The sequence below is a fragment of the Thamnophis elegans genome, chromosome 3 (genome assembly GCF_009769535.1).
Source record: "Thamnophis elegans isolate rThaEle1 chromosome 3, rThaEle1.pri, whole genome shotgun sequence".
Taxonomy (NCBI): domain Eukaryota; kingdom Metazoa; phylum Chordata; class Lepidosauria; order Squamata; family Colubridae; genus Thamnophis; species Thamnophis elegans.
Genome location: NC_045543.1, coordinates 16,105,894 through 16,124,020, shown reverse-complemented (window position 1 = coordinate 16,124,020; position 18,127 = coordinate 16,105,894). Strand labels below are relative to the sequence as shown.

Genomic DNA, 18,127 nt, shown 5'->3' with positions numbered 1-18,127 from the left:
AACTTGGATAGATTCTATAGCTTTTAGTTAATTAAAGAATAGATTATGGAAAGAATTAAAATAATGGAATAGATTTAAGCCCTAATACAATTAAATCATTAAAATATATGCTTAGTGCTATTATGACAAAAATTAGATAATCATTATTGAATGCTGGATAATTTTGTGATAATTTTGGGAAGTAGGGCCTTAAATACTATTTGACATTAAAAATCTGTCAAATATGCTCTATCAAGATATCTTTAATATTTAAAGAGTAAAATCTTTGTTGCACTATGAATAGAAACGTAGAACATGTATTTGTAGTTCCATAATAACTCAAGTATGTCATATATTTATAAGCAAAATATTTTATTTAAATAGCCGTTCTACAGATAATAAGAATGTTTCCTCAAATTCTTGATCAGCAAACCTCTTCACAGATTCACGAGCGCTTTGTCTGATCTGCAGCTTTTTTTCAGGAGATAATGAAAAGATGTGAGCCATAGAGTCTGCATAGCCATCTTCATCTTCTGCTAGAAATCCAGTTATATTTCTTTCATATGGTACCACAATATCTAATTTGGGGCCTCCAGAATTGTGAGCAAGAATAATTGTGCCAGCTGCCATACATTCAACAATTCCTGTAGAAGACATAGAACAGATTGCTGTAATACTGTGGTTCTTTCATTCTTTCTCAACCAAGAATGCCATTTCCTATTACAACTTTGCATACAAAAGAAAAGGCACAACTCTTGTTTTCTGATTTTAAAGTAGCACGTGCACCAATGAAAATTTGAAACAACTTGGTAAAAAATACTCTCCAAAAAGTAGTCATCAAAATATATGTTTATCCTAAGATTCCAGTCCTGATCCTGCAGTCATAAAATCCAAGTAAATTACTCACAGGAAATTTAAAGACATGGTCTCTTTGACTGGCAGCTCTAGCTTCAACAGTAAGGGGAGTCAAGCTTTAACCAGCTTTGGCTGGTGCAAATTTTCAGCCCTATCTGAAGAACTATCTACCTTCGAAGACAACACAGAAGCTACAGGAGATACAGAATGTAGTGTCTGGATTGAGTAGAAGAGCTTGATAGAGCAGAATAACACTGATTTTGAGGCCATATCATTGGCTGCTAATAAGCTTCTGAGTTCAAATGTACTGGATGTACCCTTATATGACATTTGTGTTAATATTGGATTTATTTAATGTTGGTTACCGCCCAGTCTGCACCATTGGGGCAGGCTATAGATACTATGAAATCAATAAATTTCAGAGAAATGTTTAATGTATTGGAGCAAACTAGTGTATCTCCCATCAAACATTTCACTATTATGGGTTTCTGGGGAGATTGCCTCTTACTTGTTGATCTTTATTTAAAATTCCTAAGTATTCGGTTTCAGTATTTAATAGAGTTCACAATTTGGCCATGAATGTCAAAAATATTAAACAAATTAAAGTTAAAAATGTATAATGTTTATGACATGCGAATCATAATAAGTAGCATTTGCTACTTTTTAGGACTATGAGTGAACAGAGAAAACCTGAGATAATCATGTAAAATCTTGATGAGAATATAATATCTGGTTATTAATAGTAAGTATTCATGGCAGTTTATATACCATTTTAGGTCAGGCCACTATAGTAAATCGCCATGCGAATTTGATGTAGTATTGAGGACAGAATGTCATTTTTTGATCTGAAAATGCAAATTAAACCTTAGTTACACAATCTATTTTACTGACCCAAATTTTCTAAGCAGCAGTTTATAGAACATACACAAAAATACCTACCAATTCCAAAATGTTCGTTCCACATGGTGTGAAGTCCAATAGTTGCATCAGCCAGATGCCTCTTTAGTTCTTCAAATGGAATATTAACTTTGAATTCCACCTTTTTTTCAATGCCTAACTCTTGACAGAGCTTCTTAAGTTCATTTACACGCTGGTCATCATCTAGGTTACGACAGCCCCCAATCAAAATAAGCTTTGGCAAGAGTGGCTGTCCTTCAGTTTTAGCCAAAAATTTAGCAAAAGCTCTAATCTGCAGGGAGTGGTCCTTCTCCGGCCTGAACTGGCTTATAGAAACAACTGTTGGTTTTATAATCCCATTTTCTTCTTGTAGTGGAATATCCAGGAAAGTCTGTACGTCACAAGGTGGATACACAATGCTTGTGCGGTCGTTACACCTCCAGAGGGAAAGGATGTGATTGAGAGTCCATGTAGAATTAACCATGACAGTGTCACTGCAAGAACCAACTAGCCCATATATGGAAGCAAAAAAGTAATAATATACAAGTTTCATTTTACTTAAGAGGGGATTTTTTGTGATAATGGCTGCATTATTAAATCGTGCATGCTGATTCCTGACCACAGAAAGCATATCAGTACTGATTGTAGGATAGTGAACATAACATCCTATTCGGCAACCTCCCAGATATTTAAAGAGAGGAAGCGTGAATGCATAACCCATGGAGTCAATATAAATATCAGGGATACACTTCGTAAGAGCTTCCCAGCCAAGAAACACAGATCCTAAGCTCTGACCTAACAGAGTGAAATACGGATAACGGGAGGCTTCTACTAAGTAGCGCTTATTCAAGAACACAAACTTCACAGGGTGTTTCAGTCTGATGTTGAATCGCCTGTATGCACCTTGTAGAATATGCTCAGCTCTAGCATCAGTATCACCTGTGTAGACAATATAGGAGGCATTCTTGTACCTGGAAATAAAATGTTTTCCTATTAAAATATTTCAGATGCAGACAACATTTTGTTCTCTTTTCAGCTAATTTTAAATCCATGGCTTAATGCTATATAATACCTGGATATTTAAAAATTACTCCCAAAGCTTTTGCTATGAGGCTTTGCAGAAACTCAAAAAAAAATGTTTTAAATGAGGAAAGATGATTAATTATTCTGTCACGCTATGCCCATAGCAGAGTTCTATAGTTGGTTTCTTAAGAAGAAGTTATATGCTATATCAGCCCCAATCCATTTAGAGCATCACAGAAGTTTTTACAAGGCCCACCTCACAAAAATAGATAGACAAATAGACAGACAGACAGATGATAGATCAGATAGACAGACATGTTTGTGTGTTCTAAATTAAATTCCAATCATATATGTTTAAATCAATTCTAAATTAGCTTTGTGACAATGTAAACGCAAGCATGGTTTACTGAGGGTTTTTTCCTTAGATGTATTCACTATTATCTAAGAATGGTCCCACACAAGAATTCATATATTACTAAAACACTCATTGTCATGAACTTTTAACTGGGTGAAATAGTGGAAATTGCTGTATAAAAACCACCATGAGAGATCAGTGGGGTATAACAGCTTTGAGGGAGAATTTCTATTGTCACTAAAAATAAACTTTTGTTTCCAATCTCTACCTCAGTGTATTCAGTTTTGGGCCAGGGCACATGAGGCAATGAACCTAGTGTTGGGCTGGGACAGCAATAGGGCAACTATTTTTGAACCAAGGTACCTCAAATGGGCTAATTTACAGATTGTGCCCCAAATCTTGGACCCATGACTCCCAAGGGAATGAAATTTGGGGAATTTGGGGGCTGCTTCAAGTGCTGCTACTGCACTTGCAATCACGTGATCATTTTCAATGTTCTGTGACAGTTTCCCAACCAGATCACAATCCCTCGCTCCCTCTCCCATCCACCAGCAGCCACTTAGCTACCTGGAGAGGAGGGGGTTTCCAATGCTCCCTGCCAGATTCCCACCAGAAATTCAATGGGAAGTCAGAAGTCACTTCTACACTCACTGCACTCTATTTAGGTAAGGAAATATGCTTGAAATAATGACCCAACGGGGAGGGTATGTTTTCTAGTTAATTATATACATTTGGCTCAAAACTGACCTACTCTTCAATATCTTCATCAATGAGTTAGGCGAGGGGTTAGAAGGGGAACTCATTAAATTTGCAGATTGCATCAAGCTGGCAGGAATAGCCAATACTCCAGAAGATAGGCTCAAGATACAGAAGATACAGAAATACATATATTTAAGCATGAACATGTCTTTACTTACTTTTTCTGTAAAGCTCTCAAAGCACACCATAGCACTCTCTCTCCACCACCACCAGCATTACAATATGGATGGAAAAATGCAACTACGAGTGGCTTTTCCCCATCATCCCCTGGAGGCGTTAGTAGATTTCTCCGTCGTTGAAGCCAGAATCGTAAACAATAGAGTAGAAGCAACAGACAGAGAAATAAACCTCCAGCTAATATGAAGGCAGGTATAATCAATGAATAGAGTAATCTGTGAGGGTGGAAGAAAATGCGAAGTTGAAATATAGCTTTAAGACATCATAATGAACTCTGGAAACTATTCAAAAACTTAGAAAAGATAATGCTTGAAATATTTGTGTTCCTAATAATAACATTCATTAATGCATGTCATTTGTTTAAGTAAATTAGCTATGAGAGACAAAATGCAAGATCACCATCCACAGAGCAGAACTTAAATTTTACAAAAAGCTAGAAACGAAAAGTCAATTTATTTGACCCCCTATTAAGGAATGTGTTTGTTCTCTTGCCAGTAATCATAAAGGGGTATTCTCCTACACGGATGAGAGAATAAAATCAGTGGCAAGTCATCTTTAACCAGATTTCAAAACCAGTACATATCCATAGATTTTGTAGGTTCAGCCATACTGCATAATATATTTTTACCAAGAAAGCATCTACTGTACTATCTATGTAAATGCTTCCCTGTGGGGTTGGTCTACAGCTTTTATATGTGCTTAGCAATGTAGCTCTGTAACAGAGAAGGGGCTTTACATGTGTGTATATTTTTAAATAGCATCAACCCAGATGGATTGTTATCTCAAGGCAATGAACATACCTAATACTCCCAGTTCCTATTTTCCCCACAATATTCTGTAAAGTGGGCCCGGCTGGGCTGTCAGACAGTGATTGACCCAGGGTTACCCAGCTGGCTTTCATCCTAACGGAGGTCTAGAAATCCTAGCCTCTTGGTTTTCTGGCCCAGCACCTTCACTACAACACCAAAATAAATAATTGATTTGCCCATTTGGGTTAACAATAGGAAAGTATTCAATTTCAAGGCATTCTCCAATAAGGGTATCTGAGCTGCAGCAACTCTTCCAATCACAAGTGGTCTATACAAGACAGAGACGAATAATGCAGATCTATCACCAAGACTGCTACTGATTCTTGAATCAAGATAATCCATTCTTAATGGTGGGAACATCCTGGTAAAATCCTAAGCATTTGAATGAAAAAGGGGCAAAAAGGCTGATCTGACAAATTCATACAGGTGAAGAATTAAAAAGGAAGATGGAGCATACAATTTACAACAGTTCATTTAGTGACCGTTTGAAGTTACAACAGCACTGAAAAAATTGACTTATGACCGTTTTTCATACTTACGAACTTTGCAGCATCCCCATGATTATGCGAGCAAAATTTAAATGCTTGGCAACTGGTTCATACTTATGACCATTTCAGCGTCCCCGGGGTCGTGTCACCACCTTTTGCAACCTTCTGACCAGCAAATTAAATGGGGAAGCCAGATTCACATGAAAACCATATTACTAATTTAACCACTGCAGTGTTACTGAGTTACTAACTCATCAACTGCAGTGATTCACTTAACAACAGAGGCACAAAAAGTCGTAAAATGGGACAAAACTCACTTAACAAATGTCTTATTTAACAATAGAAATTTTGGGCTCAATCGTGACCATAAGTTACTGTATTGGAGTGGCATTTTGCCCTTTTTTTTTTGAGCAGTACATACACGTTTTGGCTTAGGTCTCATTCGCTCTAATTTTTAGCTTTTAGAAGAAGAATGCAAAACGAACATTTATTATACCCAGACATTTATGGCTGAAAAAATAAGTAGACGGTGAGAGATTTTCCTGTAGTTACCGCTTTACAATGAAGACGCTACCTATTCCTCTTCAGGTTGATAGTCCTTGCCCTTGATGATCGGAAAGGAATCTAGGAAATTTATATCGTGATACATCTCTTACTCTTTTAAAATATCACAAGGCCAACTCTCACCTGAAAAGCTGTTTGAAGGTCCCCATTTTAGGGGCGAACGTACCCCATCCAGGCCCGGAAGTCGTTGGTCCGCCCCGACGCTCTAGCCCTGAAACGACTATTCCCTTCCCAAACGAATTGTGGGCGTAGGCGTAAATCAGAGGCGGGGGAAACTATGGCCCCTTTATGACTCGTGGACTGCAACTCCCAGAATTCCTGAGCCAGCCATGATGGCTCAGGAATTCTGGGAGTTGAAGTCCACGAGTCATAAAAGGGCCATAGTTTCGCCGTCCCGTGACTGTCAATGAATGCTTCTGATCGTTGACAGCGTTGCATGCAGAGGGAGGAAAACATGTAGCCGTACCTGTTTCCCATAACGGCTCCCGATTTACAATGTCTGCCTCTTCCTTGTTCAAAGACCTACGATCCTTTCCTAATAACCAAAAGTCTGTCGCCGTTTCTATGACAAGAAAGATTGCCGTCTGTGGAGGTTGCCATCGGTTGTCAAAACACCCACTTTAACGCAGCTGATAATGCGAAGTGCAGCCCACAAAGTCTTTTAACAAAACGGGTTAGTCGGGAAAACTGCTACCAGACGCCTAAATTTTGACTACCGTAAAGTGCCACGTCTCTCTCTCTTCCTACAAAATACCATATGAGAGCCTGCAAAAGCAGCCAATAAGTAGACAGACATGAACCGCGCAAAAATTTGAAGTGCTTTTCTTGCATTGCTTGAAGGTGGGAAGTGGCTCGTAAAGAAATTTGCAGTGAGGCATGAAAAAGAGCAGCTATTGGCTGGGTAAATAAAATGCACATATTAATCTGTAAAACGTTCTTACAGCCGCTTCGGGGGCTGTAAGGGGGACCTCTAACAATTTAAAATGAAACCTGTCTAATACGAATCAATTCAAATTTCCACTTGCAGATAGTTTTCTTAAAATATCATTAACAAATACAGTTTGTTATTGATCGATTATGATTATATAGCTAAATAGAGTTAAAACTGGAACATTGTTTTAAAAGCACCCCATTGGTTTTATATAGATTTATTGGAGCTACAAAATGAATTCACATCTATTGAAGTCCACAAGGTGTTGCTCTTTGATACTTTTCTAAAGCTCTCTTAAAACTTGCAATGCAGAAAACCTGCATTGGTGAGTTTTCTGTAATGTTATTTTTAGTTTTTAAAATTATTTTAATTATTTGTGCTTATAGTTCGTAATTATGTCAGTTTATTTTTCTTTTTTCACATACTATGGAATTTGACGTGACCTTAGAATGAGGATATGGTGAAAATATAATTTGTGGTACTATTTTAAATTGCTAAAGAGTATTTCATAATTACAGAGAAGAATCTCACTAATTTTGTCTAAAGTTTCTGCAGGCTGATTGTCGAACCCGAAATTGACATGTGTAGCCATTTTATTTAGCTCTTTATTATACTCGTTCATTTCTTTTCTTTCTCTTTACTATGTAAGGGTTTTTTGGGGGGGCTCGCCACATTCTTAAGGTTGCGGGGAACGAATAGATAGTGAGGATTGCTTTGGCTAGGTGATCTTCTTTCCTGTGGGAACAGAGGCTGTCCTTGCTGAGAGCTGGAGGTGAAGTTGAAGACAACGGGGCAATGATGATTTTTGCTTTTATTGGAGAATGTGACTTTTTAATTTTCAATATTATGTGGTGTATTTATTTATTTATTTATTATTAAATCAATTTATAGGCCGCCCAATCCTGGAGGATTGTAATTCCGGTTTGTGTCAGATTTGGAATTACAACAGACTTCGCCAATTTGATGTCTACCTAAATAAAAGAAATTTGTTTTGAAAGATGGAGTTTGCATATTTCTTTTGAATAGGTTCCATCACTTGGAAACCTGACATTATTCCGGATCAAATTTCTTTTATTTAAGTCTACACAAAAGGGGGTAATTTGAAATAATTATATTTTTAAAAATTGTTTAAAAGGAAATTTTATTTTCTTTTTCTTCAAAATCTAGGCAGACTATGGAAAAATTGATATGAAAAGTATACCATAATTCTCAATATGATTATTATTTCTGCCATGTATAACTATGAAATCTCAAACTGGACAGCAGGATTTAACAAATACAAAGACTTTCTGGGAATGGAAGAAAAGACAAACAACAAAGGAAGAATTTGTAACTATTTTTATTGCATGTATTTTAGCTTATATACAATTTCTAGGGATTTTTCAGCAGTTGGGGAAGAGACTAGGGAAATGAAGGTTATGCAAAGTTTTGAAGGACTTGTTTATACAGATTCTTTCTAGCTTCTGATCCTCTGAAATGTACCTACTTTTTTAAATTGCAGATTGCAATGTGTGCATTTGAATCTAAGAAAGGAACCAATCTGATTTCTCTGTTGAGCAGAACAAATTATCCAAAGAGAAGAAGAAAAAAGAGAGAGTAGCTTATCTACTCAGGAAAAATGGGGAAACATCAGAGAATAGTCCTAGAATCAGTTAGACTCAGCAGAGGTACTTGACCAACAATTTTCATGACTTCATATACTCATGAAAACTTAGGGGGTAAGGATAAACTGTTTTTTTTTTCCTAAGAGAAAAAGCCCAGTGCAACAATTCCTAATTTTAATTATTTTCTCGGCTAGAATTTTAACCTCTACTTGTCTTTCATTTTATATTTTATATAAAACAAAGGACTTCCAATTATTTTTCAATGCATGAACATTTTTAAAAAATCATTGTGAAAAAGAGATGCTTCCATTTATTAGGATACTTTTTTTCCAACTATAGTGATTTTAGCTTCAATTTGTTGAATGATTTAGAATACAATATAAGGCATTTCTTTGCAATTTGTTCTTCCTCCTAGAAAAAAGTAGGACTAAATACTTACAGATTAGCTTCAAAGTAATACTAGATTTTCAAAATGGGCAGTAAAGATGACAGCATTTGTAATTTATTTCTTCTAGAGTCAGGATGGATTTTCCAGATAGAGCAGTTAGATTATACTTGTAGCAAAATTAAAGATTTCTTTGCTTTAAGATATGTAGTAATTTATGCTTACCTTTCTGATCAGTGAGCATTCAGAATTACTGAAAGTAATATGGATGTTTAAATACAACTAATATTAAAGCCAGTTAATAATTAAGAGCCTGGAAAGAGACCTGTTCTGACCAGCCTTACCAGAAACAAGAAACAAACTCAGTGTCACAAAAAAACCCCTCTTTATTTATCTCCTGTGAATTAATGGCATTCACACACCAAAAAGTCCAGGCAATAAGCCTTCAAAGAGTTAACTGCAGTAATACACCTTATCAGTTCCTTGCAATAATTGCCAGGCTGACCTTCCAGCTGAAAGGTTGCAAATTCTGGTTGCAAGGTTGCAAGTTCTGGCAAGCAGTCTCTGTGGCACAAAACATGATGAGAAATATGAACTGTTGTCTCCTACAACAACCATTCCCCTTTCCTTCTATTCATTCCCTAGCCAAGGAGGGGCCATTCAACATCCATATGTGCCTTGCTTCCCGAGTTGACTCCTTGTTCTCCGTTGTTCACCTCTCCTAACAGCTCTGCACATATGTGCATCTGGAACAAGCCCCAGCTGTTCTTCCTCCTCACTCATAGCAGCCTCCAAAGACAGATGCCTCTCTGGTGGCTAAAAATGTTGGATGGCCCTGGCTCTATCTCTGTATCCAACGCCGAGCATCCATCAGTGCCTTCTCCAGGCCCAAGAACTGGCCCATGTTCTTCCCCAACCTCCTCATCGTCCAAGTCTGCCGCCAACTCCACTGGCAGCTGGTGGGTCACAACAAGACCCACCAGTAATGCAGTAATGCAGAATTTGAGAGATTGTGTCCCATAGCTTGGCAGCAGGTCAGAAGGCTTTCCTTGCTTGCTTTTGAGAGCAACATTTTTACATGCAAATCTAAGATCGGTTGTCTAAGTTCATAAAAGGAAGAGACCGTTCCTTCCATCGAAGGGCCCTAAGTCATTCAGGCTGTATATGTTATTACTGCAGACTTTTCAGTACAGGCTCTGGTGAAAATGAGTTCAATTGGGCAAAAGTGGCATTTTTAAAATTTTATTGCAGGGTAAATAAATGGAGGGTGAATTGTTGTTGCCACTACTTCAAAATAATCACGACAGAGTTCTTATACTGAAGGTTATTTTTCTTATTAACGTTTCTCCAGGAAGAGAGAAACATATATCTCTTTTGCTCAAAGGACTAGTTTGTTGTAAAGAGTTAAATCTTATAACAAACACTGTGAGCAAATAATATGGACATAAATTGTGTCCATCCAGAGGCCTAGAAAACTATCCTTATTTACAGAACAATGGTTTAATTTTTCACAGAGGTCACTAGTGGTTTTTTTAGTATATATTTTTCTATGTCAGCTTCTCTCCACTCCCTTAAATTGATTTTAATGCACTTAAACGCTTTACTTTTGCAAGCAGTCGGTCATTGATCACAAAGGTCTCATGTGTTCACTGTACATGTTATCAGCCTTGCTAAATTTTACAAACACTAACAGATAATAGTCAAACTCTGCCATATTCGGTTTCACAGTAATAGGGCAAATATAAAATTCTGAGAGGCTGTGAGAAATGACACCTGACATTTCATAGAAAGATTAAATGACTAGCTTCACACATCCATGATTTGCTCTATTCATAGTGTTCAAAAGGTCACTGTGGTTAGGTCCATAAGTGATGCTAAGACAGTGATGGCGAACCTGTTTTAGATCGCACGCCAAAAGCGGGGGTTCGTGTGTAGGCATGCCACATGTATAATGCTATGTGTGTGACACCCCCCCCCGCGTGCGCATGTGTGCACGACCAGTGTAAACCCCCCCCCCCACTTTTGGTGCGTTTTTTTTGCCCTCCCCAGCCTCTAGAGGCATTCTAGGAGCCTGGGGAGGGCAAAAACAGCCTCCTCCCTAAGGCCCTCTGGAAGCTTCAGGAGCTCCCCTGAAGCCTATGGAAGGTGAAAACGGCCCTATGGCCAAACTGGAAGTTTGGGAATGGATTTCCGGTTTGGCCGTAGGGCTGTTTTTCATCCTCCGGAGCCTTCAGGAGGCTTCCCTGAAGCCTCCAGAGGGCAAAAAACGGCCAAACCGGAAGTTTGTTCCTGAATTCAAGGAAGTCTCCGGAGGGCGAAAAATGGCCTCAAAAGAAGGCCAAAGTCAGCTGGCCAGCGCATGCATGCCCGCTGGAGCTGACAGGACAACGCCTCACATGCCCTAACAAATGGCTCTCCGTGCCACCTGTGGCACATGTGCCATAGGTTCGCCATCACGGTGCTAAGATATGGATGAAGTTTAGAAACCACAGTTGAATTTTACAGACTACTCAGACAAAACTGATCAAACCATGTTATAAATTATAATGCTACAGGGCAAACCAGACATCAGCTAGTGACATTGTAATGGAGCAGAACTTCACAAAGCAGTTGCTGCAATGTAATTGAAAAGAAAAAGTTGCTAAAGAGGACACGTCAAAGATAAGGTCACTTGTGCTCTTTCTTAAAAGTTTCCTTCATAGAGCCATCAGATGAATTTCAGTCTTATACACCCTAAGGTAGGATCAATTTTTAATGAGGTTTTATTTAATAGGTTTCATGTCAAGAGTTTCTCTCATTTGCCTAGCATTAAAGGGCATTACTGAGTGGAGCACAGAAGGATAAACTACTGTAGTCTGTTTGCTTCAGATTTGCACCTCCTCTCAAATATGTTCTCCGCTATATATGCTAAGTACATTTTTATAGTGTAATATAGTGAATAGATGGATAAATCAATCCAAACAAGCAGTTTTGGTTTATTGCGTCTGTTATAAGCTAACTAGGGTAACCAAGAAGTAATTTTGGTTTTATTACTTGGCTGATAAGAGAAGGAACAAGTCAACATCCTCTTATTTGAGTGACTTAACTAAACAAATAATTTTTGCTTTGTTAGGCAGTTTTTGTAATTGGGAGCACCTAAGCAATTAGGGAATAGACTAGTGATGTTCAAAATAGAGAAACATTATCATTCCATTTACATATAGAGCTCTTCTCGATATAAGAAAGGCAAGCTTTTAAAGTTGCAATTGTGAATTCATGTAAAGTGAATTCATTATGATTTGTTACACTTTCAGTCATTTCTTTGATTTCCATCTGAAGGCATAAAAACTTGACTTTAACATGAAAATCTTCCCTGTTTATTCGTATACAGTATATGTTCATGCTGATTCTTGGCTACTTCCCGAGCTCTTAGTAGCAGTAGTAATTATTTCAGAATTCAATAAATCATAATTCATTATATTTTTGCTTTGAATGAATTGTAGGCCCAAGGAAAATGATCAATCTCACGTTTAAATTTGGGGAAATTTTGCTGCTTTAAATGTACAACATGTGGCTGCCTCTCTGCACAAGAAATCTTTGGTTTAACAAAAAAGAAAGGGCCATAGACAAAGGACAACTTATGAAACCAAAAGCTAGCACAAACAGGTGTAAAAGTTCAAAGAGGTCTCTCCCCCCCCCCCCTTTCTCTATGGTGATACACGCCATCATCAGCCAGCATTGCTCCTCTGGACTCTATATAGGACAAATAGGTCAATCTTTGTGCAAAATAATTAATGAACAAATCAAAACACAAAAGACAAAATAACATCAGAATGTTTCCGTTTCTCTGATTACGGCATAACAGACCTCAAGATCAAATGTTTGGAAAAGTGAGACTTCAACAGCACTGTTGGATGAGAAATCCTGTACAAAGTAAATTAAAGAATTTGAGGACATCCCAGATAGCCTCATCAAACACAATGGGTTTTTTTAAAAAATGCAATTGGTAATTAGTAATTACTTTTAATCTGTAATTACAAGCACAGGTAGCCCTTGACTTACAACCACAATTAAGCCCAAAATTTCTGTTACTAATTGAGATGGTTAAGCGAATGCCCCATTTTATGGCCTTTCTTGCCACAGTTGTTAAGTGAATCACTGCAGTTAAGTTAATAACACAGTGGTTAAGTGAATCTGGCTTCCCCATTGATTTGTCAGTAGTTCACACAAAGGGATTGCTTGATCCTGGGACACTGCAACCATCATAAATATGAGCCAGTTGCCAAGCATCTGAATTTTGATCACTTGACCATAGGGATGCTGCAGCGGTCATAAGTGTGAGAAATGGCCATAAGTCACTTTTTTCCAGTGCTATTGTAACCTTGAACAGTCACTAAATGAACTGTTGTAAGTCAAGGACTACCTGTAGTCTGCATCTGTGTAACCAACCTGCCTTTCCTTTTGTTACTTGGAAAAGATGCTACTAGTATCCTAATTTTAGCCATCACAGAGTAACACAGCCGTCATAGACTGAGGCTCAGAATTCGTGTTTTGACACCTATAATGTTTACTTTTTTAAATTTTCTGAACCTGAATAGGATCACTATTAGTTTCGGTTTATTGTTATTATTTTCCTGGACTTCTGAAAACTGAAGGGTTGTTTGTATTTGTGGCAAGCAATTTCTTCATCGGTTTATTTCTTGATGTAGTATTTTATGAAACATTGTGTAGTTTATTTTTTAGCTAAATTGTTTTATGTTATAATTTAAAAAGAAATAATTATGACTTGAGGGATATGGGCAGTTAAGAAGTGTGAAAAATAAAGTTTGTTCAAATTTTCAGGAAAAGGGACATCTTGAAATAGTAATAATAAATTTCTTTTTTTAACTTTCAGATATTTTGAAACAATTTCTTTATTTAATATTAGTATTAAAACATTAGCATTTGGTATTAAGATTTCGAGGACCAGTTTGGTATAGTGGTTAAATAATCAGGCTAGATGCTGGGAAATGGTGAGCTCTAGTCTACCTTAGACACAGAGTCAGCTGGATGACCTTCAGCCAGTCATTCTTTCTCAGCCCTAAAAAGGAGGCAAGGGCAAACCATTTCTAAAAAAAAAATTGCCAAAACACCTGCAGTGATTTGTCTGGGCAGTCTCCATGAATTGAACTGTGACCCGACAAATGCGTGCCGACAAAACCGCCGCGACAAAACGGCGCCGACAAAACCGTGCCCACAAAAACGCGATTAGGGTTTTTGGGTTAGGGTTAGGGTTAGGGTTGTTAATGTTGTTACCATTGTTTTCGCATTGTTTTCGATGGCGCGCTTTTGTCGGTGCACATTTTTCGGTGCGCTTTAGTGGGCGCCATTTTGGCGGCGCTGTTTTGTCGCGGCGGTTTTGGCAGCGCGCATTTGTCGGGCGCGCATTTGTGGGTGAACCGAATTGAACACAAATAGAAGAAATGCAACCACTAATATTTAAATATTTACATGGTCACTGGATAAAACATATGCAAGCAATTTCTTGCCATAATCTTGTTAAATTCCAATTAGATTAATAAAGCCCAAGTCCCTTCATATGATCAGCATGTGGCTTTTAATTCCTGACTGCTTTTGCTTTTCTCATGGTATGCATTGTAGCAGTACTGACAACTGTGGAATGCTTAGCTTCCAGAATGCATTCAAATATTTTGAACAGAAGATATTTTAAATTAGAGACATACACAGTAAGTAGCAATATTGATAGTCAGATTTCTTGTATGCCACACATTGAATGTCTGTGTTTCACTGTGAATAAGCTGTGTCATCTATAATTGGTTGATGCTGTAATTCTGTATAGGTTTTTGGCAATACATATCATTGAGTTTAGCCAGAATAAACATGTTCAGGATCGAATCGCAATACTTGGTTAAAAAAAAAAAATAGGGACATTGCAGGAGAGTTGCAAAGTAGAAAATCATTTGAAGATTAAATCTGCTCTTGTTGTACTTCTAAAGGAAGATTAATATGAAGCTACAGAAATTGATATTTTATAATTTTAGTAATTTCTATTTATATTTTATAAGTGCATTGCACTATTTCCTTTAAAAAAACAGAAAGGAAGTGACTTTTTTTGTTTTAATAGCCATGGTTCATTGTAATTCTGGAAAAAAAATAGGAGTGAAGAAAAGTTTTTGAACAGTGGCCCTATCCTCTACAACAGGGGTCTCCAACCTTGGGAACTTTAAGACTTTTGGACTTCAACCCCCAGAGTTCTGGGAGTTGAAGTCCACAAGTCTTAAAGTTCCCAAGATTGGAGACCCCTGCTCTAGAAGATTAGAATAAAAGAATATATAAGGGAAAGTTAACAGTGGTGTAATAATGATTAATTAATAAAGTACTGTTGCTTAATAAAATATCACATTAATCCATGTACTATGATTTACAATCAAAATAGATATGTCCCTCAAAAACTACTAAGGCAGAAATATCTATATTGGTAATTAATATAAAATATGAACCTAATATTGCTCTTCAATGTTTTCAAAATGTTTTCTCAATTTTAAGCTCCAGCGGGCTCCTTATTTTAAAATCACAGGAACAGCAATGTTTTGTGATAGCCATCAAGTATCCATTTGGATTCATGTGTAGGTACTGTAGAATGTTTCATTCCTCCTTAGGCTTATATAAATCCTTTATGTAGTCCTGCTGGATTCAGCACTCTTTGATATGCGTTGTCCTACATTTTTAGACATAATAATCTTAGATTTATATGATTTTAATTCTTGCCAATTGCTTTTGTCATTCGCCAGACAATTATGTAATATTTTAGTTTTTTTCCTGGACAAGTTAGAATATGACAGTAAACTTTTGAATATGTATCTGGGCTAGAAATACAGTTTGTAAAATAGTATACAATGATATGCATTATGGGGGTCTAAAGGCATGTGTTCTCTGTAATTTTTCTTTTTGGTTTTTGATCGTATGATGGGGACTGATAGAGGTTGTAATCCAACATTATCAAGTCCAAACAGTGGTAAGAAACCAGGTCTTCTAAGTGTTTTGGATTACAGTCTTCATTCTCAATGCTTTTACCAGCTGGGAATTATGAGTACAAGGCACAAAATATGAAGGGTTACATATTTCACAATCTTGTCTTAAAACGGAGGTGCATGATTTGTGCATTATGGTAGGAAACGTAGCTTAATGTGACATGTAAACACAGGTTACTGTGTTCTAACAAGCACTGTGGTTCTTTCCAGAAGAATGGACAACTCCAAGGGATGCATCTGTTGAAATTATTTTCTTACCACTTAGGCAATAGGAACCATCATTTCTCTAGTCTAAATAAACAAACAAGTAATACTTTAATCTAAAATAAGATGATTCCTTCTCCTATTGAAATAAGATTAGCAGCCAGTTTGATCTAAGGCACTAGGCTAGAAATCAAGAGACCATGCGTTCTCCTAGTCCTACGTAACCTTAGGCATGGTTGACTTGGGCCAATCACTCTCTCTCAGCCCAACCCATTTCACTCATAGGGAAAATAAGAGGAAGAAAGTGTGTTAGGCATATTGTTGAATTATTTGGAAAAAATATAAGGGGGATTTCTGCTGCCTAGAATATGATAAGCCTAATGACAGAGCTAGAATTATACTGCCTAAATGGATGTCTCACCTTAATAAATATAGAAGAGTCATCCTGTTTTTAGAGAATAAGCTGCTTTAATGCATAAACACATCTGATCTACTGTATTCTCTTATTAAACATCTTTTCCCTTTCTTCGGTTTTATTTTAGAGTCTGAAGTTCAAATTACATTCCTTTTGTTTAGTGGCTTTTAAGAAGCTTTTGTTGTGAGAGGATCCAAAAGATTATGAAAAAGGGGGCGTATTTGCTCCTCCAAGGTCAGGCTAGCTGTTTTCATGCTACAATTTGTAAGGGCATTTTCTGTGATTGTATGTGGAAAAACCCTTCCTTTCAACTGAGATATGAATCAGAGGGGAGACATCAAAACCTTTTAATTCTACCTGAGGATGCGCTAATGCAAGTCCTTTTCTGAGAAGAAACTACAGATTCAGAAACACTAGGGAAGGATGAGCTGAAGAAGCTTCCTGGGTGAGAAGCGAAACATCTTCAAAGAAAACCAGAAAGTCCAGTTGCCTCTTGAAAAAGCACCTTTGGGACTAGGGAAGGATATTATTGCAAAACTTAGATAAGTATGCTGGGGAAGAGGACAGAGATATTTGAGAAATTTGGATTGAGTTATGCAGCATTCGAGGTGAGTCTTCTTGATGTTTAATGAAATAGGAGTTCAGCATCCTCAACCAGTAGGGCAAATGAGAAAGCATGCTGGGAAATGTAGTGCAGTGACATCAGTAGGTCCACAGGTTCTCTGCTTCTACTTTGTGTTCCTGCATTGATATGAATTATGAATATGCAAATAACTGCAAACATTACAGTACAACATGCCAAAAAATCTGCCCTAGTTTTGTTTCAAAAGAAATCAAAGCTGCTCCAGGGAGCTGCTTACTGATTGGAGAATTAGGAGCAATACTTTAATAATGTGTTTGAAATTAGTTAATAATCTCTTGAAAAGTTATCTCGTGGCTTTCCTATGAAAGTATAATGAAACCTTGCCGAAGTTGTGGCATGGACCCAGGAAGCTTGTTTTGATAAAATTTTAGGGAGCTTGATGTCTGGCAGTAGTATTTTAGTATATGCAAAACACATGCAAATTCATAAGAATTTGTTGAAAGCAAACATCAATTGAATTTTGAAATAATATCAAGCTTGATTTGATTCATTTCGTAAACAGTGCAAAATGGAATTCTATATAGAGAATAAACTGCCACAGATTCATGTTCTGAGATTTGCAAACATCAACTGATTTTTGAAATAATAGCAAACTTGATTAGATTCATTTAGTAACCACAATGAGAAATGAAATTCTGTATGGAAAATAAACTGCCACCGATTCATGATCTGAGACTTGCAGACTTCAGAAGTCATGTCAAGTGAGATAGGAGTAACTTGCAGCAAGAAAGAAAAGTTAGGGTAACATTTATTGAGGCCCTTTTTATTAGGTAAACATAATTCATAAAGTACCTTTGCTTGATATTTTCATTCCTTCTGCGTTTGTTAGTAGGACTGATCATTTTTCATCACACAGCTCACATTTTCTGTCTGTCACACAGAAAAACTTCAATAAACATTGTGCCCTTTTCATGTTGATCTCTTTAAATCTGGGTTCCCAGTATTTTGAACATGCTTTTGACTGAAGATGAAAGAAAGTTCGGCTGGAAGAGTTAATTATACATGGGATTGCCTCACCCAGGCCATATT

The 18,127-nt window shown here is 37.2% G+C and overlaps 1 protein-coding gene across 4 annotated transcripts; it reads right to left on the bottom strand.

Annotated features, from left to right (window-relative positions):
* Positions 1-254: 254 nt before the first annotated feature.
* ALG11 (ALG11 alpha-1,2-mannosyltransferase) lies at positions 255-18,076 on the bottom strand. Of its 4 annotated transcripts, none has more exons than XM_032213324.1 (5): positions 17,891-18,076; positions 6,373-6,468; positions 4,027-4,260; positions 1,774-2,702; positions 255-623 (listed from the first exon to the last, which is right to left on the bottom strand). In XM_032213324.1, exons 2-5 carry the CDS (start codon positions 6,381-6,383, stop codon positions 352-354), a joined length of 1,446 nt encoding a protein of 481 aa, XP_032069215.1. In that variant the 5' UTR covers positions 6,384-6,468; positions 17,891-18,076; the 3' UTR covers positions 255-351. The 4 variants fall into 4 exon arrangements, with proteins under 4 accessions (XP_032069215.1, XP_032069216.1, XP_032069212.1 ...); XM_032213325.1 differs by lacking the exon at positions 17,891-18,076 and adding an exon at positions 16,813-16,968; XM_032213321.1 differs by lacking the exon at positions 6,373-6,468.
* Between the last annotated feature and the right edge of the window lie 51 nt (positions 18,077-18,127).